The sequence below is a fragment of the Solanum tuberosum genome, unplaced genomic scaffold, assembly GCF_000226075.1.
Source record: "Solanum tuberosum cultivar DM 1-3 516 R44 unplaced genomic scaffold, SolTub_3.0 scf00558, whole genome shotgun sequence".
NCBI lineage: Eukaryota > Viridiplantae > Streptophyta > Magnoliopsida > Solanales > Solanaceae > Solanum > Solanum tuberosum.
In genome coordinates, this window is record NW_006239478.1 from 24,256 (window position 1) to 38,114 (window position 13,859).

At 38.5% G+C, this 13,859-nt stretch overlaps 2 protein-coding genes across 2 annotated transcripts in view; one reads left to right on the top strand and one right to left on the bottom strand.

Moving 5' to 3' along the window:
- The first annotated feature begins 1,241 nt into the window (after positions 1–1,241).
- LOC102578865 (uncharacterized) lies at positions 1,242–10,592 on the top strand. The gene is made up of 6 exons (XM_006365471.2): positions 1,242–1,339; positions 1,680–4,839; positions 5,697–8,235; positions 8,983–9,437; positions 9,718–9,834; positions 10,070–10,592. Exons 1-6 carry the CDS (start codon positions 1,272–1,274, stop codon positions 10,229–10,231), a joined length of 6,501 nt encoding a protein of 2,166 aa, XP_006365533.1. The 5' UTR covers positions 1,242–1,271; the 3' UTR covers positions 10,232–10,592.
- A 160-nt stretch (positions 10,593–10,752) lies between these two features.
- Positions 10,753–13,859, bottom strand: part of LOC102578520 (replication factor C subunit 3) — a 10,660-nt gene continuing 7,553 nt past the window's right edge. Inside the window, exons 5-9 of the mRNA XM_006365470.2 lie at positions 13,027–13,108; positions 11,897–12,026; positions 11,733–11,796; positions 11,590–11,658; positions 10,753–11,073 (exon numbers count right to left, since the gene is read on the bottom strand). Of these exons, the coding sequence (XP_006365532.1) occupies positions 10,974–11,073; positions 11,590–11,658; positions 11,733–11,796; positions 11,897–12,026; positions 13,027–13,108 (445 nt within the window). The 3' untranslated portion in view covers positions 10,753–10,973. The remainder of the gene's footprint in view (positions 11,074–11,589; positions 11,659–11,732; positions 11,797–11,896; positions 12,027–13,026; positions 13,109–13,859) is intronic.

The window sequence follows — 13,859 nt, forward strand, 5'->3', positions numbered from 1 at the left end:
CATGAAAAATGAAAGAGAGAAGAAAAACAGAATTCAGAGTCTCTCTCTGTCTCCTATTTTTCCTCTGTTTCTTTCTCTCTCTACACCTTCGTGTAATCGTGTCTCACTCCATTCTCCATCTTCTTCTTCTTGAACTCTACAATTCCCCAAGGTAAACATCAAAAAAAAATCCCAATTTGAGGAGAATTCATTAAAAACAATATGCTATATCTTTTCCATGAGAATGATCATTTCTAGATTGTAGATTCTGCAAATGCTCTTTTCGTTCAATCAGACATGTAATAAATTTATATAGTTACATTTAAACATTAATGTGTGTATATCTTCGTTACCTGCATGTGTATTTGCGTTAATGAGGATGAATTGCTTTTGATCTTCTTCTTTTTTTTGGTTATGCAGATTTTCTGGGTAAAGCCTTGTTGTACCATTATGTAAAAAGATATTTATATATATATACACATCTACACGTATATTTTGTAGATATATACGTACATATTATTTATATGCACTTCTTAAATTGCGGAGAAATTCCGGGTTTCTTCTAGTTTCTAACCCTGGAGAGCAAGAGGAGCTGAATTTTGCAGGATTCTAGCAAATTTTAGAGACAAGGTAAATATGCAAAATTCTTTGTTATCATTTTTTTTTCTCCTTTATTACCTTGCATTGTTGTTAAACATTTCGTGCAATGGAATTTAAGCATGTTGTTAAGTAGATTTGTTGAATTTTGTGTTAGTGAAATGGTTTTTTTCGCGATTAACTGGACTGTATGGGAAAGAAGAATATTTCTGTATGCTTCAATAAATATTGAAATTTTAAGCACCCAGTGTGTGACCTAGTGGTCAATGAAGTGAGGAGATGACAGGTTAAAATCCCCAGCAAAGACAAAAACACTAGTGATTTATTCACATATGTCCTAACTCTGGTGGACAGAGTTATCCGGTAGCAATTGCCAGTGGGAGGTGGCAAGTATTCTGTGGAATTGTGATTTTAATGGTTTTAAGAATGTGAAAATTGTTGGGGTAAGCATGAATAACCTTGTTTGAGTTTCGTGTTATTCTTCTTCATTTTCCCTTTTTTTCTTGCGTGTCTGCTTTATGTTTCTCATGAAGGACTATGAAGAAAAATGCATCCATACGTTTCTATATTTCTTGAATTTCTACTACTTATTGTTTGTGCATATAGTAACCAAGCTAACCAGAATGCTTCATTAACACAAGATACTTACGCTCTGTAGGAAGCCACAAAAGTGTCAAAGTGGAGGCTTGTTGCCAATGACAGACGTTTCTTCCCTTGAATTAGGGGACAAGGATGTGTCATCCTCTTCTCCTCAGAAGAGCAGGTTTCTTCCTCTCTTTACTCTGTGTTGTAGCTGCATTTATTTACTATTTGTGATTGTTATAGATTTTGCTAAAAGAAGTTTCTATATTCTATACTTCTGCTTGAGAGATAGAACATATTAGTATCTCGTAGGTGTAGAGAAACTTTGGGCATCTGGTATGTATAGGGAGCCAAAATAGTGTGACCTCTCAGTTAATTTCTGATTGAAAATTTCAATTCCACATTGCTTGGTTTTATTTATCCTTTTTCATGAATTCATGAGACATAATATGATTTATCTAGATAACCTATTAAAAAAGATTTATTCAGATAATTCAAAGGTATTAAATATTTACTTTCAGGGAGTCCAATGAAGCTGCAGAAATGGATGATTCGGAAAAGGCACTGCCACGACTTGCTCAACTTATTGATCAGCTGCATCTGAATCAATCATCTGCACACGAAAAAGAACTTACTACAGCACGTCTGCTAGGCATTGCCAAAGCTAGAAAAGAAGCACGACGTCTTATTGGTTCACATGGCCAAGCAATGCCACTGTTCATATCAATTCTCAGAAATGCAACTCTTTTCGCAAAAGTCAATGTAGCTTCAACCTTAACTGTATTGTGCAGAGATGAAGACATGCGGTTAAAGGTGCTTCTAGGTGGATGTATTCCGCCTCTACTTTCACTTTTGAAGTCTGATTCAGCTGATGCAAGGAAAGCAGCTGCGGAAGCAATTTTTGCGGTGTCATCTAGTGGAGTTTCAAATGATCCTATTGGCATGAAAATATTCATTACGGAAGGTGTCGTACCAACTTTGTGGGAGCAGCTGAATTCAAAAAAGAAGCCGGACAAAACAGTGGAAGGATTTGTTGTTGGGGCTTTGAGAAATCTCTGTGGTGATAAAGATGGACATTGGAGGACAACACTAGAGGGTGGGGGAGTGGACATCATTGTTAGACTTCTTTCTTCTAGTAGTGCTTCCACTCAATCAAATGCAGCTTCTTTATTGGCCCATATAATGTTGGCATTCAGTGATAGCATTCCAAAAGTAATTGATTCTGGAGGAATCAAAGCTCTCTTTAGCCTGTTAGCTCAGCAAGATGATGTTTCTGTCCGTGCCAGTGCAGCTGAGGCTTTAGAGGTTCTTACTTCACAATCTGCCAAAGCAAAGCAAGCTGTTATTGACTCACAGGGCGTCACAGCACTTATAGGAGCTGTCATTACTCCTTCTAAAGAAAGACTGCAAAGTGAGGGAAAAGAGAAACAGGAAGCTGTTGTAGACTCACAGGGCGTCACAGCACTTACAGGAGCTGTCATTTCTCCTTCTAAAGAAAAACTGCGAAGAGAGGAAAAAGAGAAACTTCAGCGGCATGCAATACAAGCTTTAGCCAATATATGTGGTGGAATGTCTCCTCTGTTACTATATCTGGGTGAGCTTGCGCAGTCCCCAAGGTTAGCTGCTCCAGTGGCTGATATAATTGGAACACTTGCATATGCTCTTATGGTCTTTGAGCACAAAGTAGAAGAAGAAATATTTGATGCGACAAAGATTGAGAGTATTCTTGCAATGCTCCTAAAGCCACGGGATAATAAATTGGTTCAGGAGCGTCTTCTTGAGGCTATGGGAAGCCTTTATGGCAATGCTTATCTATCAAAACGTGTCCAACAATCCGAATCTAAGAAGGCTCTTACTGGGCTCACAACAATGGTAAGTGGTGATGCACTAGAGTATTTAATACTGTCCCTGTTGCGTTTATGCTGTGATGGAATGACTGTTTGGGAAGCAATTGGAAAGAGGGAAGGAATTCACTTACTGATATCACTGCTGGGTTTATCCAGTGAACAGCATCAAGAGTATGCTGTTGAAATGCTTGCAATCCTAACTGACCAAATTGACGAGAGCAAGTGGGCAATCACTGCTGCTGGTGGGATTCCACCACTGGTCCAGTTACTAGAAATGGGGTCTCAGAAGGCTAAGGAAGACGCAGCACTTATTATTCACAACCTTTGCTGTCATAGTGAAGAGAATCGTGCCTGTGTTGAAAGTGCTGGAGCTATACAGGCGTTATTGTGGCTCCTAAAAAATGGTGAATCAAAGGGGCAAGAAACATCAGCTAGGGCTTTAACAAAGCTAATCACAGAGGCTGATCCAGCTACCACTAATCAATTGTTAGTGTTGCTCCTGGGAGATTTACCAAGCTCAAAGGCCCATGTAACTGAGGTGTTAGGTCATGTGCTTACCTTGGCATCTCACACTGACCTTGTGAATAAAGGTGCTGCTGCTAACCAAGGAATAATGTCGCTAGTCCATGTTCTTAATTCCTCAAATGAAAGTACTCAAGTACATGCTGCCTCTGTCCTGGCAGATGTATTTAGCACTCGACATGATATCTGTGAGAGTCTCGCAATAGATGAAGTGGTTAATCCTTGCATGAAACTTTTGGGTAGCAATTCTCCAGCTGTTGCAACAGAGTCAGCTCGAGTATTGCATGCTTTATCTCGTGCATCAAAACAAAAATCTACACACAAGATGCCTCATATTGCTGAAGGGCATGTCAAACCTTTAATCAAGCTGGCCAAAACAGCGTCCATTGATTCTGCAGCTACTGCAGTCGCTGCTTTAGCCAATCTGTTGTCTGATCCAGAGATAGCTGCGGAAGCGCTGCGTGAAGACGTTGTTTCAGCTTTGACAAGAGTTTTAGGAGAAGGATCGTCAGAAGGTAGGAGAAATGCAGCACGTGGGCTTCATCGGCTATTGAGGCACTTTCCAGTGGGAGATGTATTCAATGGAAGTGCTCAATGTCGATTTGCTGTTCTTGCTATGGTGGAATCATTAAATGTGATGAATGTTGATGGTACTGATGCAGCAGATGCTTTAGACTTTATTGCACTTTTGACGAGGACAAAACAAGGCACAGATTCCACTTACAGTTCATGCACTGCACTTGCTGAAGTTCCTTCTAGTTTAGAACCTCTTGTACATTGCCTTTGTGAGGGATCTTCCCTTGTCCAAGATAAGGCAATAGAAATTCTATCAAGGCTTTGCGGAGATCAATCGGTTTTTCTAGGTAATCTGTTCTTATCGAAATCAAGGTCTATCGGCGCATTGGCTGATAGAATAATTAATTCTTCCATTCTAGAAGTAAGAGTTGGTGGAACCGCATTGAGCATTTGTGCCGCCAAGGAGCATAAACATCAGTCAATGGATGCACTTGATGCATCTGGCTACCTGAAACCTCTTATATATGCATTAGTTGACATGATGAAGCCAAACTGCGCTTGTTCTTCCCTAGAAATTGACGTCAGAACCCCTAGAGGCTTCACAGAAAGAACTCCATTTGGAGAAGGAAACGAGTTTGAAGCTCCCGATCCAGCAACGGTTTTGGGTGGTACAGTTGCCCTTTGGTTGCTCTCAATAATTTCATCATTTCATGTCAAGAACACATCCACTGTAGTGGAAGGTGGGGGCCTTGAGTCCCTTGCTGACAAGCTTGCAAGATATGGTTCCAATCCACAGGTAAATTTTATATCATCCTTGGTGTTTGCTTTTTGACTTTTTTGGCCCATTTGTGCTGTGCGAATGCCTCTTCATCAGGAGAACTAGAGTTGGGTTTCCACCTGAAGAAAAATAAGCTGTTCATTGGTGTCAATCATTTTTGTCCTTCCAATTTTTGAGCTTTAGGCCTGTTTATTTACTCTGTAGGTTGGCTTTTGTTAACAGACTGGTTGCCTGTCTGTAGTTAGTGCAGTAAAACTTGTTTAAAAAAGTCAACAATTCATTTATTCAGAGCTAGAAATTATGTTTACCTTTCTCATTTGTAACTTCGCATCTCCTTAGTGCCCTTTAATGAAATACCTTACTTAATCAAAAAAAAAAACTATTTATTTTACTATTTCTAGTCACCTGCTATATCATTCATATAATAAATGTGCATGGAGGAAGTAGTCTTGGATATATTTTCACTGAGTTCCAATTTTGAGAATCATTACAAGAGCAAGAATATCTGAAGTGCAGATTTTCTTCTTCTTTCTACTAGCTTTTCTGTCCTTTTTCTATTTTCGGATTACATTGAGGCACTGTTTTGTCAATATACTCATGGTGTATGGTGTACGCTATCTCTAACAACACCATTGTAGTTGGTCAAATGGTAAAACTTTCCATGCACCTCTTAATGTGTAAGTTACCCTCTCTTAAGGCACAGAAATATATCACTGAAACTACAGTTAATAAAGTGACTAAAAGATGGACAATAAAGGATAATTATTTTCAGTGTCACCTTTATTCAATTTAATCCTTTGGAAGTAATGTTGGTTCTCATGATTTGCTTAAAGTTTATATTGGTCATTGTGCTGAAGAGATATTTGTCATGGCAGGCAGAAGATGCAGAGGGCATGTGGATCAGCGCACTGCTATTAGCTATTTTATTCCAGAACCCCAACATTATATCCTCTCCAACAACCATGCGCATTATACCTTCGCTTGCACTTCTTCTCAAATCAGATGAAATGATTGTCAGACTTTTTGCTGCTCAGGCAATAGCCAGTCTTGTCTGTCATCGGAAAAAGGGAATAAATCTTACTGTTGTAAATTCAGGTGCAATCACTGGTCTGATAAGCTTGATTGGTCACATTGAAATAGATATGCCAAATCTTGTTGCTCTATCTGAAGAATTTTCATTAGTAAGATACCCAGATCAGGTTTCTCTGGAAGTCCTCTTTGAAATTGAAGAAGTGAGAGTTGGTTCCACTGCACGCAGAACCATCCCTTTATTGGTAGATCTGTTAAAACCACTTCCAGATAGAGCAGGTGCGCCCCCATTAGCTGTTTGTCTCTTGACTCAAATTGCTGATGGTAATGATGAAAATAAATCAATCATGGCTGAAGCTGGTGCACTGGATGCTCTAGCGAAGTATCTATCTTTGATCCCTCAAGACTTGACTGAGGCAACAATCTCTGAACTACTGAGAATTATATTTAGCAATTCTGTTCTTATTCAACATGAAGCTGCAGTTAGTTGCTCTGTTCAACTGATTGCTGTCCTTCGTTTGGGGTCAAAGAGTGCAAGGCTGAGTGCTGCTAGGGCTTTAAATGAACTCTTTGATAATGAGAACATTAGAAATTCTGAAGCATCAAATCAAGCAGTTCAACCTTTGGCGGACATGCTTGATACTGCATCAGAAAGTGAACAATATACTGCCCTTAGTTCCTTGGTCAAATTGACTTCAGGGAATGATACAAAAGCAGCAGTGATGGCTGATTTAGATGGGAATCCTCTTGAGAGTTTATATAAAATTCTGTCATCATCTTCTTCGATGGAACTGAAAAGTGATGCTGCTGAATTATGCTTTGTACTTTTTGGTGATCCTAACATCAGAGAATTGTCTATTGCTTCTGAATGCTTAGATCCCCTTGTACTGCTTATGCAATCAGATGTGGAAAGAGCAGTGGAATCAGCTATTTGTGCTTTCGAGAGGTTTTTAGATGATGAGCATCCGGTGGACCTTGCATCAGCTAATGAGATTGTTGGTATTCTGGTTCATCTGGTGTCCGGATCAAACCATCGGCTCATTGAAGCGACTATTTTCGCACTTATTAAGCTGGGTAAAGACCGAACTCCACGCAAGTTGGATATGGTGAAAGCAGGACTATTAGAAAATTGTCTTGAGCTACTCCCTACTGCATCCAGTTCCTTATGCTGCACAATTGCAGAACTCTTCCGTGTCTTGACAAATAGTAGTGCTATTTCAAGAAGTCCATCTGCTGCAAAAATTGTAGAACCTCTTTTCACGGTTTTGCAGCGGTCAGATTTTGGATTGTGGGGACAGCACAGTGCGTTGCAAACTCTTGTAAACATTCTAGAGAAGCCACAATGTCTTGCCACTCTAAAACTTACTCCTAGCCAGGTCATTCAGCCTCTGATTTCCTTTCTTGAATCCCCAGCTCAATCTATTCAGCAGCTTGGTACCGAACTGCTGTCCCACCTCCTTGCACAAGAGCATTTCAAGCAAGATATAACATCAAAAAATGCAGTAGTGCCCCTAGTGCAGCTCGCAGGCATTGGTATCTTGAATTTGCAACAGACAGCAATTAGTGCTTTGGAAAATATCTCATTAAGATGGCCAAAGGAAGTTGCTGATGCTGGTGGCATTTTTGAGCTTTCAAAGGTTATCGTTCAAGATGATCCCTTACCCCCTGATACATTATGGGAGTCAGCAGCTATGATTCTCTGCAATGTCATACAATCTAATGCTGATTATTACCTCAAGGTTCCCCTGGTGGTTCTTGTAAAGATGTTGTATTCAACAGTTGAGAGCACTGTTACCCTTGCACTAAATGCTCTAATAGCTCATGAAAAGACTGATCTATCAAATGGTGAACTGATGGCTGAAGCCGGTGCTGTCGATGCTCTTCTAGATCTGCTAAGATCTCACCAGTTTGAAGAAGCATCAGCAGGTCTGATTGAAGCTCTATTCAACAACGTCCGAATAAGAGAATTGAAGGTATCCAAGTATGCAATAGCACCTCTGGCACAATATTTACTAGATCCACAGACTTTATTGCAGTCCGCAAGACTTCTTGCTGCTCTTGCACTTGGTGATCTCTCCCAGCATGAAGGACTTGCTAGAGCAAGTGATTCTGTCTGTGCCTGTCGAGCACTGATAACTTTGCTTGAAGATCAACCAACGGAAGACATGAAAATGGTGGCAATTTGTGCATTGCAAAATTTTGTCATGCACAGTCGAACCAACAGGAGAGCTGTCGCAGAAGCTGGTGGAATACTAGTAGTTCAAGAACTTCTTCTATCCCCTAATTCAGAAATTACAGTCCAGGCAGCTCTGCTCATAAGGTTTTTGTTCTCGAATCACACGCTTAAGGATTATGCATCAAATGAACTTATCAGATCTTTGACAGGTGTGTTGCTTATAAAATAAAATGTTCATTCCTTTTTTCAGTCAATGATTCTTTGAAAAATGTCAAACTAGATGCCACAAGTTGTGTCAAATATATCAACATAATAAATAGGATTGCACAGAAAACCAATTGTTACACTCATATACATGAAACCAATTCAATGATTGATAGTTATGTAATGTTAGTCATTCTAACTATTTTCGTTTTGAATTGATTATTGTCACTTTTTTCACGTTTTGAATGAATTGTTTCTTTTATTTTTGTTAGGGTTATAACCGAATAACCGAACCAAACCGAACCGAAATCGATAACAACCAAACCGATAAATATATATTATATTTGGTTTGATTTGATTTTGATAATTTTAAAACCGATTAAGTTGGTTTGGTTTTGGAATTGACCAATAACCGATCCAAACCGTCCCGTGAACACCCCTAGCTGCAGGATAAAATAAACCAGTAAATGAAGACAGCTAGATGTATGATGTTTTCTAGTCACTGTATTTGTTCCCATGCTATACTTCAACATCTACAACTGAAACAGTAAATCCTTCTGATTCATGAATTTGACACATCAATTTCCAAGTTTAATTGTCCAGATAATTCAAGCTGCAAACTGCAGATCTTCTTGCTTGCGTTCTGTTCTGTTCTTATCCTTCCATATCTTTTAGTTCAGTCCTGGACAGTGGTATGAGTGTTTCTTTCCCTACTTGTCTGCCTAAAATATTTCTAATGCATTGTCATGCAGCGGCACTAGAGAAGGAATTGTGCCCCACTGCAACTGCAAATGAAGAGATCTTGAAGAGCATTTTTATTATATTCTCCAATTTTCCGAAGCTCCTAATTTCTGAAGCGGGGACCCTTTGTATCCCTCATCTGGTGACAGCACTGAAATCTGGCAGCGAGGCTGCTCAGGATTCAGTATTGACCACATTGTGCTTACTCCAACAATCCTGGTCAACAATGCCAATTGATGTGTCAAAATCTCAAGCAATGGTTGCAGCTGAAGCCATTCCCATCCTACAAATGCTGATAAAAACTTCCCCCCCAGGTTTCCATGATAGAGCAGAAAGCCTGCTGCATTGCTTACCAGGTTGTTTGACTGTCACCATTAAGTGTGCGGACAATCTAAGACATGTCATGGGAGGAACAAATCCTTTTTGTCGGTTGACTATCGGCAATGGTCCGGCACGACAAACTAAGGTAATGAGTCAGCATTGTAATTGTTGATGAAATAGAAGACTAACTATTCACCAATGTTTTACTTTCTTATGGCAAAATTTCACATCCTAACTACTCCCACTGGTCCTATTTACATTTGTCACTTTTGTTAAACATAACTGCTCCAAATACTTATCATTTTATGTAATGTGATCCACTTACTGAGATACTAATTTGTGTTACGTGAGGCACCAAAAACACAACATGAGATATCACTAACTTTTCTTATCCGAATTTTATTAACAGTTTAGTTTATTATCAGGTTGTTAGTCGCAGTACATCCCCAGAATGGAATGAAGGATTCACATGGGCTTTTGATGTTCCACCGAAGGGACAAAAGTTGCAGATCTCATGCAAAGGCAGAACTACTTTTGGAAAGGTAACTAATTTCATCATTTTTGGAGTTCCTGATGCTAAATTTAGAATATCCAATTCAACTCCAACTACAATGTGCAATAAGGTTCACTGTTACAGCTGCTACTAATAGTCTGAAACGAAGATACATAAAAAAGCAGGGACAAATACTGTGCATGTAAATATTGCAGCTCTTGGTAGGATGAGAAGAGTGTAATGAGTTGTTCACAATGTTGATACGATAAATTGTTGTGTTTCAGAGTACGCTTGGGACTGTAACGATCCAAATTGATAAAGTGGTAAATGAAGGCATACACAGTGATATTTTCAGCCTCAGTCATGAACGCTACAATGGCTCACCCCAGACTCTAGAGGTTGAGATCACCTGGTCAAATAGGACGTCTAATGAAAGTGTTAAGTGAAGTGTGAATCAAGACTGATATAATGCAACTTTGAGTCCCCGTTTCAGTGCTGGATGTGGCACCCAATCAACCGAGCACTAAGAAAAGGTATATGAATCCCCTAACGAGCAACAATCTGTTCACATCCGGGGCTAAAGCAAGAGCACATCAACATCTGCTTAAGGCTCAGTTTTGTAGTACTAAAAGCATCACTGCCTCTGGTGCTGAAAACTTCCAGATTTGTGAGGGCCAAAGTCTAGGGGGAAGTTCCCATGCTAGAATGTTAGTCTTGGCTATTTAAGCACCACACTGAATAGATTCTTCTGTAGCTCTTAGCAGTATATAAATATAAAATAGAGATCTCCTTGAGAAGATTGTCCCATCCATGGCTTTGCAAATCTTTAATAATGGTCATTCATCATTGCGCAATGCACATACCAGCACTGTGTCCAAAATGGAATATGGGCATGTCCCTCATGTGAAGTTACCAGCTTGACCAAAGCATAAATTATCCAGGCAGCACAACACAAAATGCATGAATGTACAATTTAAATGGGAAAACGAACCTCAAAACAGAGCAAAGCTGTGCAAGAACAGCAAAGCACTTGGAACAATATTGCACTTTACATTTGGGAGATCTTTACTACAATACTACATCAAGAAGCTTAAAAACCTACATTCCCAATATTTTGCATAGCACAGAATCTTAAAACATAGAAAAAAATTTAGCTGGCGGGGTAAGCCACCAGGTTGTCCAACATGGTTACTTTGCAGCTGCAACAAGTGCAGATCTTGCTCGTGTAAAAGCAGAAATCAGTGATCCAAGCTGCAACTTATCATTACAACCAAAAGTCAACCTATACCTGCGAGCCAGAATATCCACAACTTACAAACATATGTAGGAAAACCTAGAGACCATACTTCAATCAAATTTTGTGAAAAAGAAATTTTATTAAATTCTCGACCAAGAAGATGGACAAAAAGATCGGTTCACATCATGTATTCCATTTTTATATAAAATATAAAACCATTGCTGACCATCTTTCTATAACACAAATAATTCTTTCTAGAAGCAGTGGTGTTTCATTCCTCTTCTGCTGCAGGTGGTGAGTAGTGAGGTAAACAGAGGTTTCAATACACTGTTCAGAAGCCACAGAATCCATAATTGGAGATCAGCTGGTCAAGAAAATATGTGATTTCATCTTATGTGGCATAATAATCTAGCCACGAGTTCAGTAGATAATATTGGTCAATGATTTAACAAGTAAATGGGAAAATTGACCGTAAGCCAGCCTTTGATTCTCTGGCATCAAACCAGAAATGCTAGTCTAGCACAAGGCAAAGAAAAACCATCAAAAAGAAAGACATGGGATACATACTCAATATCAGCCATCTCATTGATCAGCTGAACTCGAACAGTTGCCGGCATCTTAATCTTGAAGACAAACCTGATGTTTAGATGAGCAAAGGTGAGTTACGCCAAATAACTGTTACATGAAGATCTATAAATATGTGCACTTACATGGTTACTTCTCTCACGATATCCACCAGAGCCAACCCTTTTCGTGTCTTGATTTCTGATATTCCTATTAACAATTATGTACAAAAAACGGTAAGAGAGTAAATTGACTATGAGCACAGATATATAAAATGGGAAAAACAGGAGAAGAGGACTCTTTGAGATACGTTTGCAACTGATAGTAAAGGGTTCATTCAGAAGCCAGTAAGAAATCTGCTCAATGTCCTTGGGCAATGGGTTTCCAGTGCACAGATAGACAGCATCTTCTGAAATCTGCTGAGAAGCCATGTGTGTTGACTGCATAAAGCTGAAAGTTAATGACAGTGAATCCTAAAAAGAATAGTCTACCTGCCTGAAATTAAACAAACTAACAGTTGCTTAATTTTTTTCTTGCATGGCATTAATAGCACAATGAGTACCTTATAGTTTTCAATGGTTTCCTTTTTTTGTTAGCCAGTAAAACAAGCCCCTCCACCAATGTATATATAGGTAGATTAATGCCAATCAAGAACTAGACAGCTACGACAGATCAAAAAGAATAAAAAACTAGACTGGTGTGATTATTAGTTCAAGGATGTAATTTCAGTTAATCTAAGTACCAGTGTTTTCATGCATGCCTGAAACTATCTAATAAGTTCAACGTTTTTCTTTCACCAAGAATGGTCTCCTCATGACAATTAACAGAGAGTAATGTCCTTCTCACTGAAACCAACTGATAAAAAAAAGGATATCAAAAGAATAATATTTATTAAGATGGCCTCGAATAAGCAAAGCAACCCTAGAACATAACCCCCCCACCCCAGTCACAATAATCAGCTCTCTGCAAACGTCACCCTGTAGACTCTACCATGGCCTAACGAGTCATCCAAAACTAGCCTCAGGAACAACATAACAAGCTAGTTCTCAAGGGAAAATGCTTAAGCAATGGGTCTAAGTAACTATAGAATTTCACTTTTACCATTAATGAATAAGGTAGACTGAGTTACTTTAGGCCCTTTGAGTTCTCCATAAAATCAATTGTGAGCTTGGTGAATTGCGGCAAATAAGTCTCTCATTTATAACTGCAGCCATGAAGATTGATAGCTCCTCAAAAAACTTTTCCTTTTTCTTTTCTTTCTTTTCTTATTTTTCTTACTGCAGTGGGAAGTGGGTTGTCAAGCTAGAGAAGAGAGCAAGATCTCTACAAGCACATTGTAAAAAGAAAGGAATTTAACTGATTTGTGATGTGAAATCTCTGACCGCAATAATTGAAATCTAAATTTAATCTACATGAGGATAAAAAAGATGGAGTTTGAACCTGCAAAATGTTTAAAGCTTTTCGCATGTCACCATTGCTCAATCGTACAAGTGCCTTTAAACCACCCTCAGGGACATCAAGCCTATAACAAAACAATGTGAAAGACTGACAAAAGAAATGATAGTGTAAACTAAATAGAGCAGAGAGTAACTATGACATTATTAACAATTGTCATATGATATCCGCTTTTTCTGGAAAGAAAGCTAAGAAAATAATTAAACGGTGGCAATGTGGACCTTTGAAAGGGCCATAATATAGTAGCAAGTAAGTATCCATAACATTATTTGGTTTTCAAGGTGGCTTTGAGGACAGACTTTTAGTTGTCAATGTACAAGAAAAGCCAGTATGCCAAGTACAATTATTGTTTGTAATTCAATGAGTATCACAAAAAAAAAAAGATCTGGTAAGATATATCAAACAATCCGTAGAGAAATAATTACAGTATAAATATAATACTTAAGCATTCTTCTCAAATTGATTTCCCAAAATTGTTTAAATCAGTATATATCTATACCTAGATAACTTTCTTATCTAGTTAAGAAGATAGCATATGGGACTCTAGATTGGTTGTTATAAGAGGGTGAGTTGTGTTAGAATAGGAATAGGTTTAACCAATCCTATTAGAATAGGAATAGGTTTATACAATCCTATTAGAATAGGAATAAGTTTATACAATCCTATTAGAACAGGAATAAGAATAGAAATAGAAATAGAAATACTAAATAGTATCCTACTTGGTAAAGGATTGTATTCTAGGGTCTATAAATAGGGTCTCAATGTAATAATGTAAACAACAATTCAATAATATTCTTTTCCAATATTTCTCACATGGT

Coding starts and splice junctions, on each gene's coding strand:
- LOC102578865 (XM_006365471.2), top strand. CDS start 1,272: ATGACAGACGTTTCTTCCCTTGAATTAGGGGACAAGGATGTGTCATCC. Junction 4,840..5,696: donor GATATGGTTCCAATCCACAG/GTAAATTTTATA, acceptor TTGTCATGGCAG/GCAGAAGATGCAGAGGGCAT. Junction 9,438..9,717: donor GTCCGGCACGACAAACTAAG/GTAATGAGTCAG, acceptor GTTTATTATCAG/GTTGTTAGTCGCAGTACATC.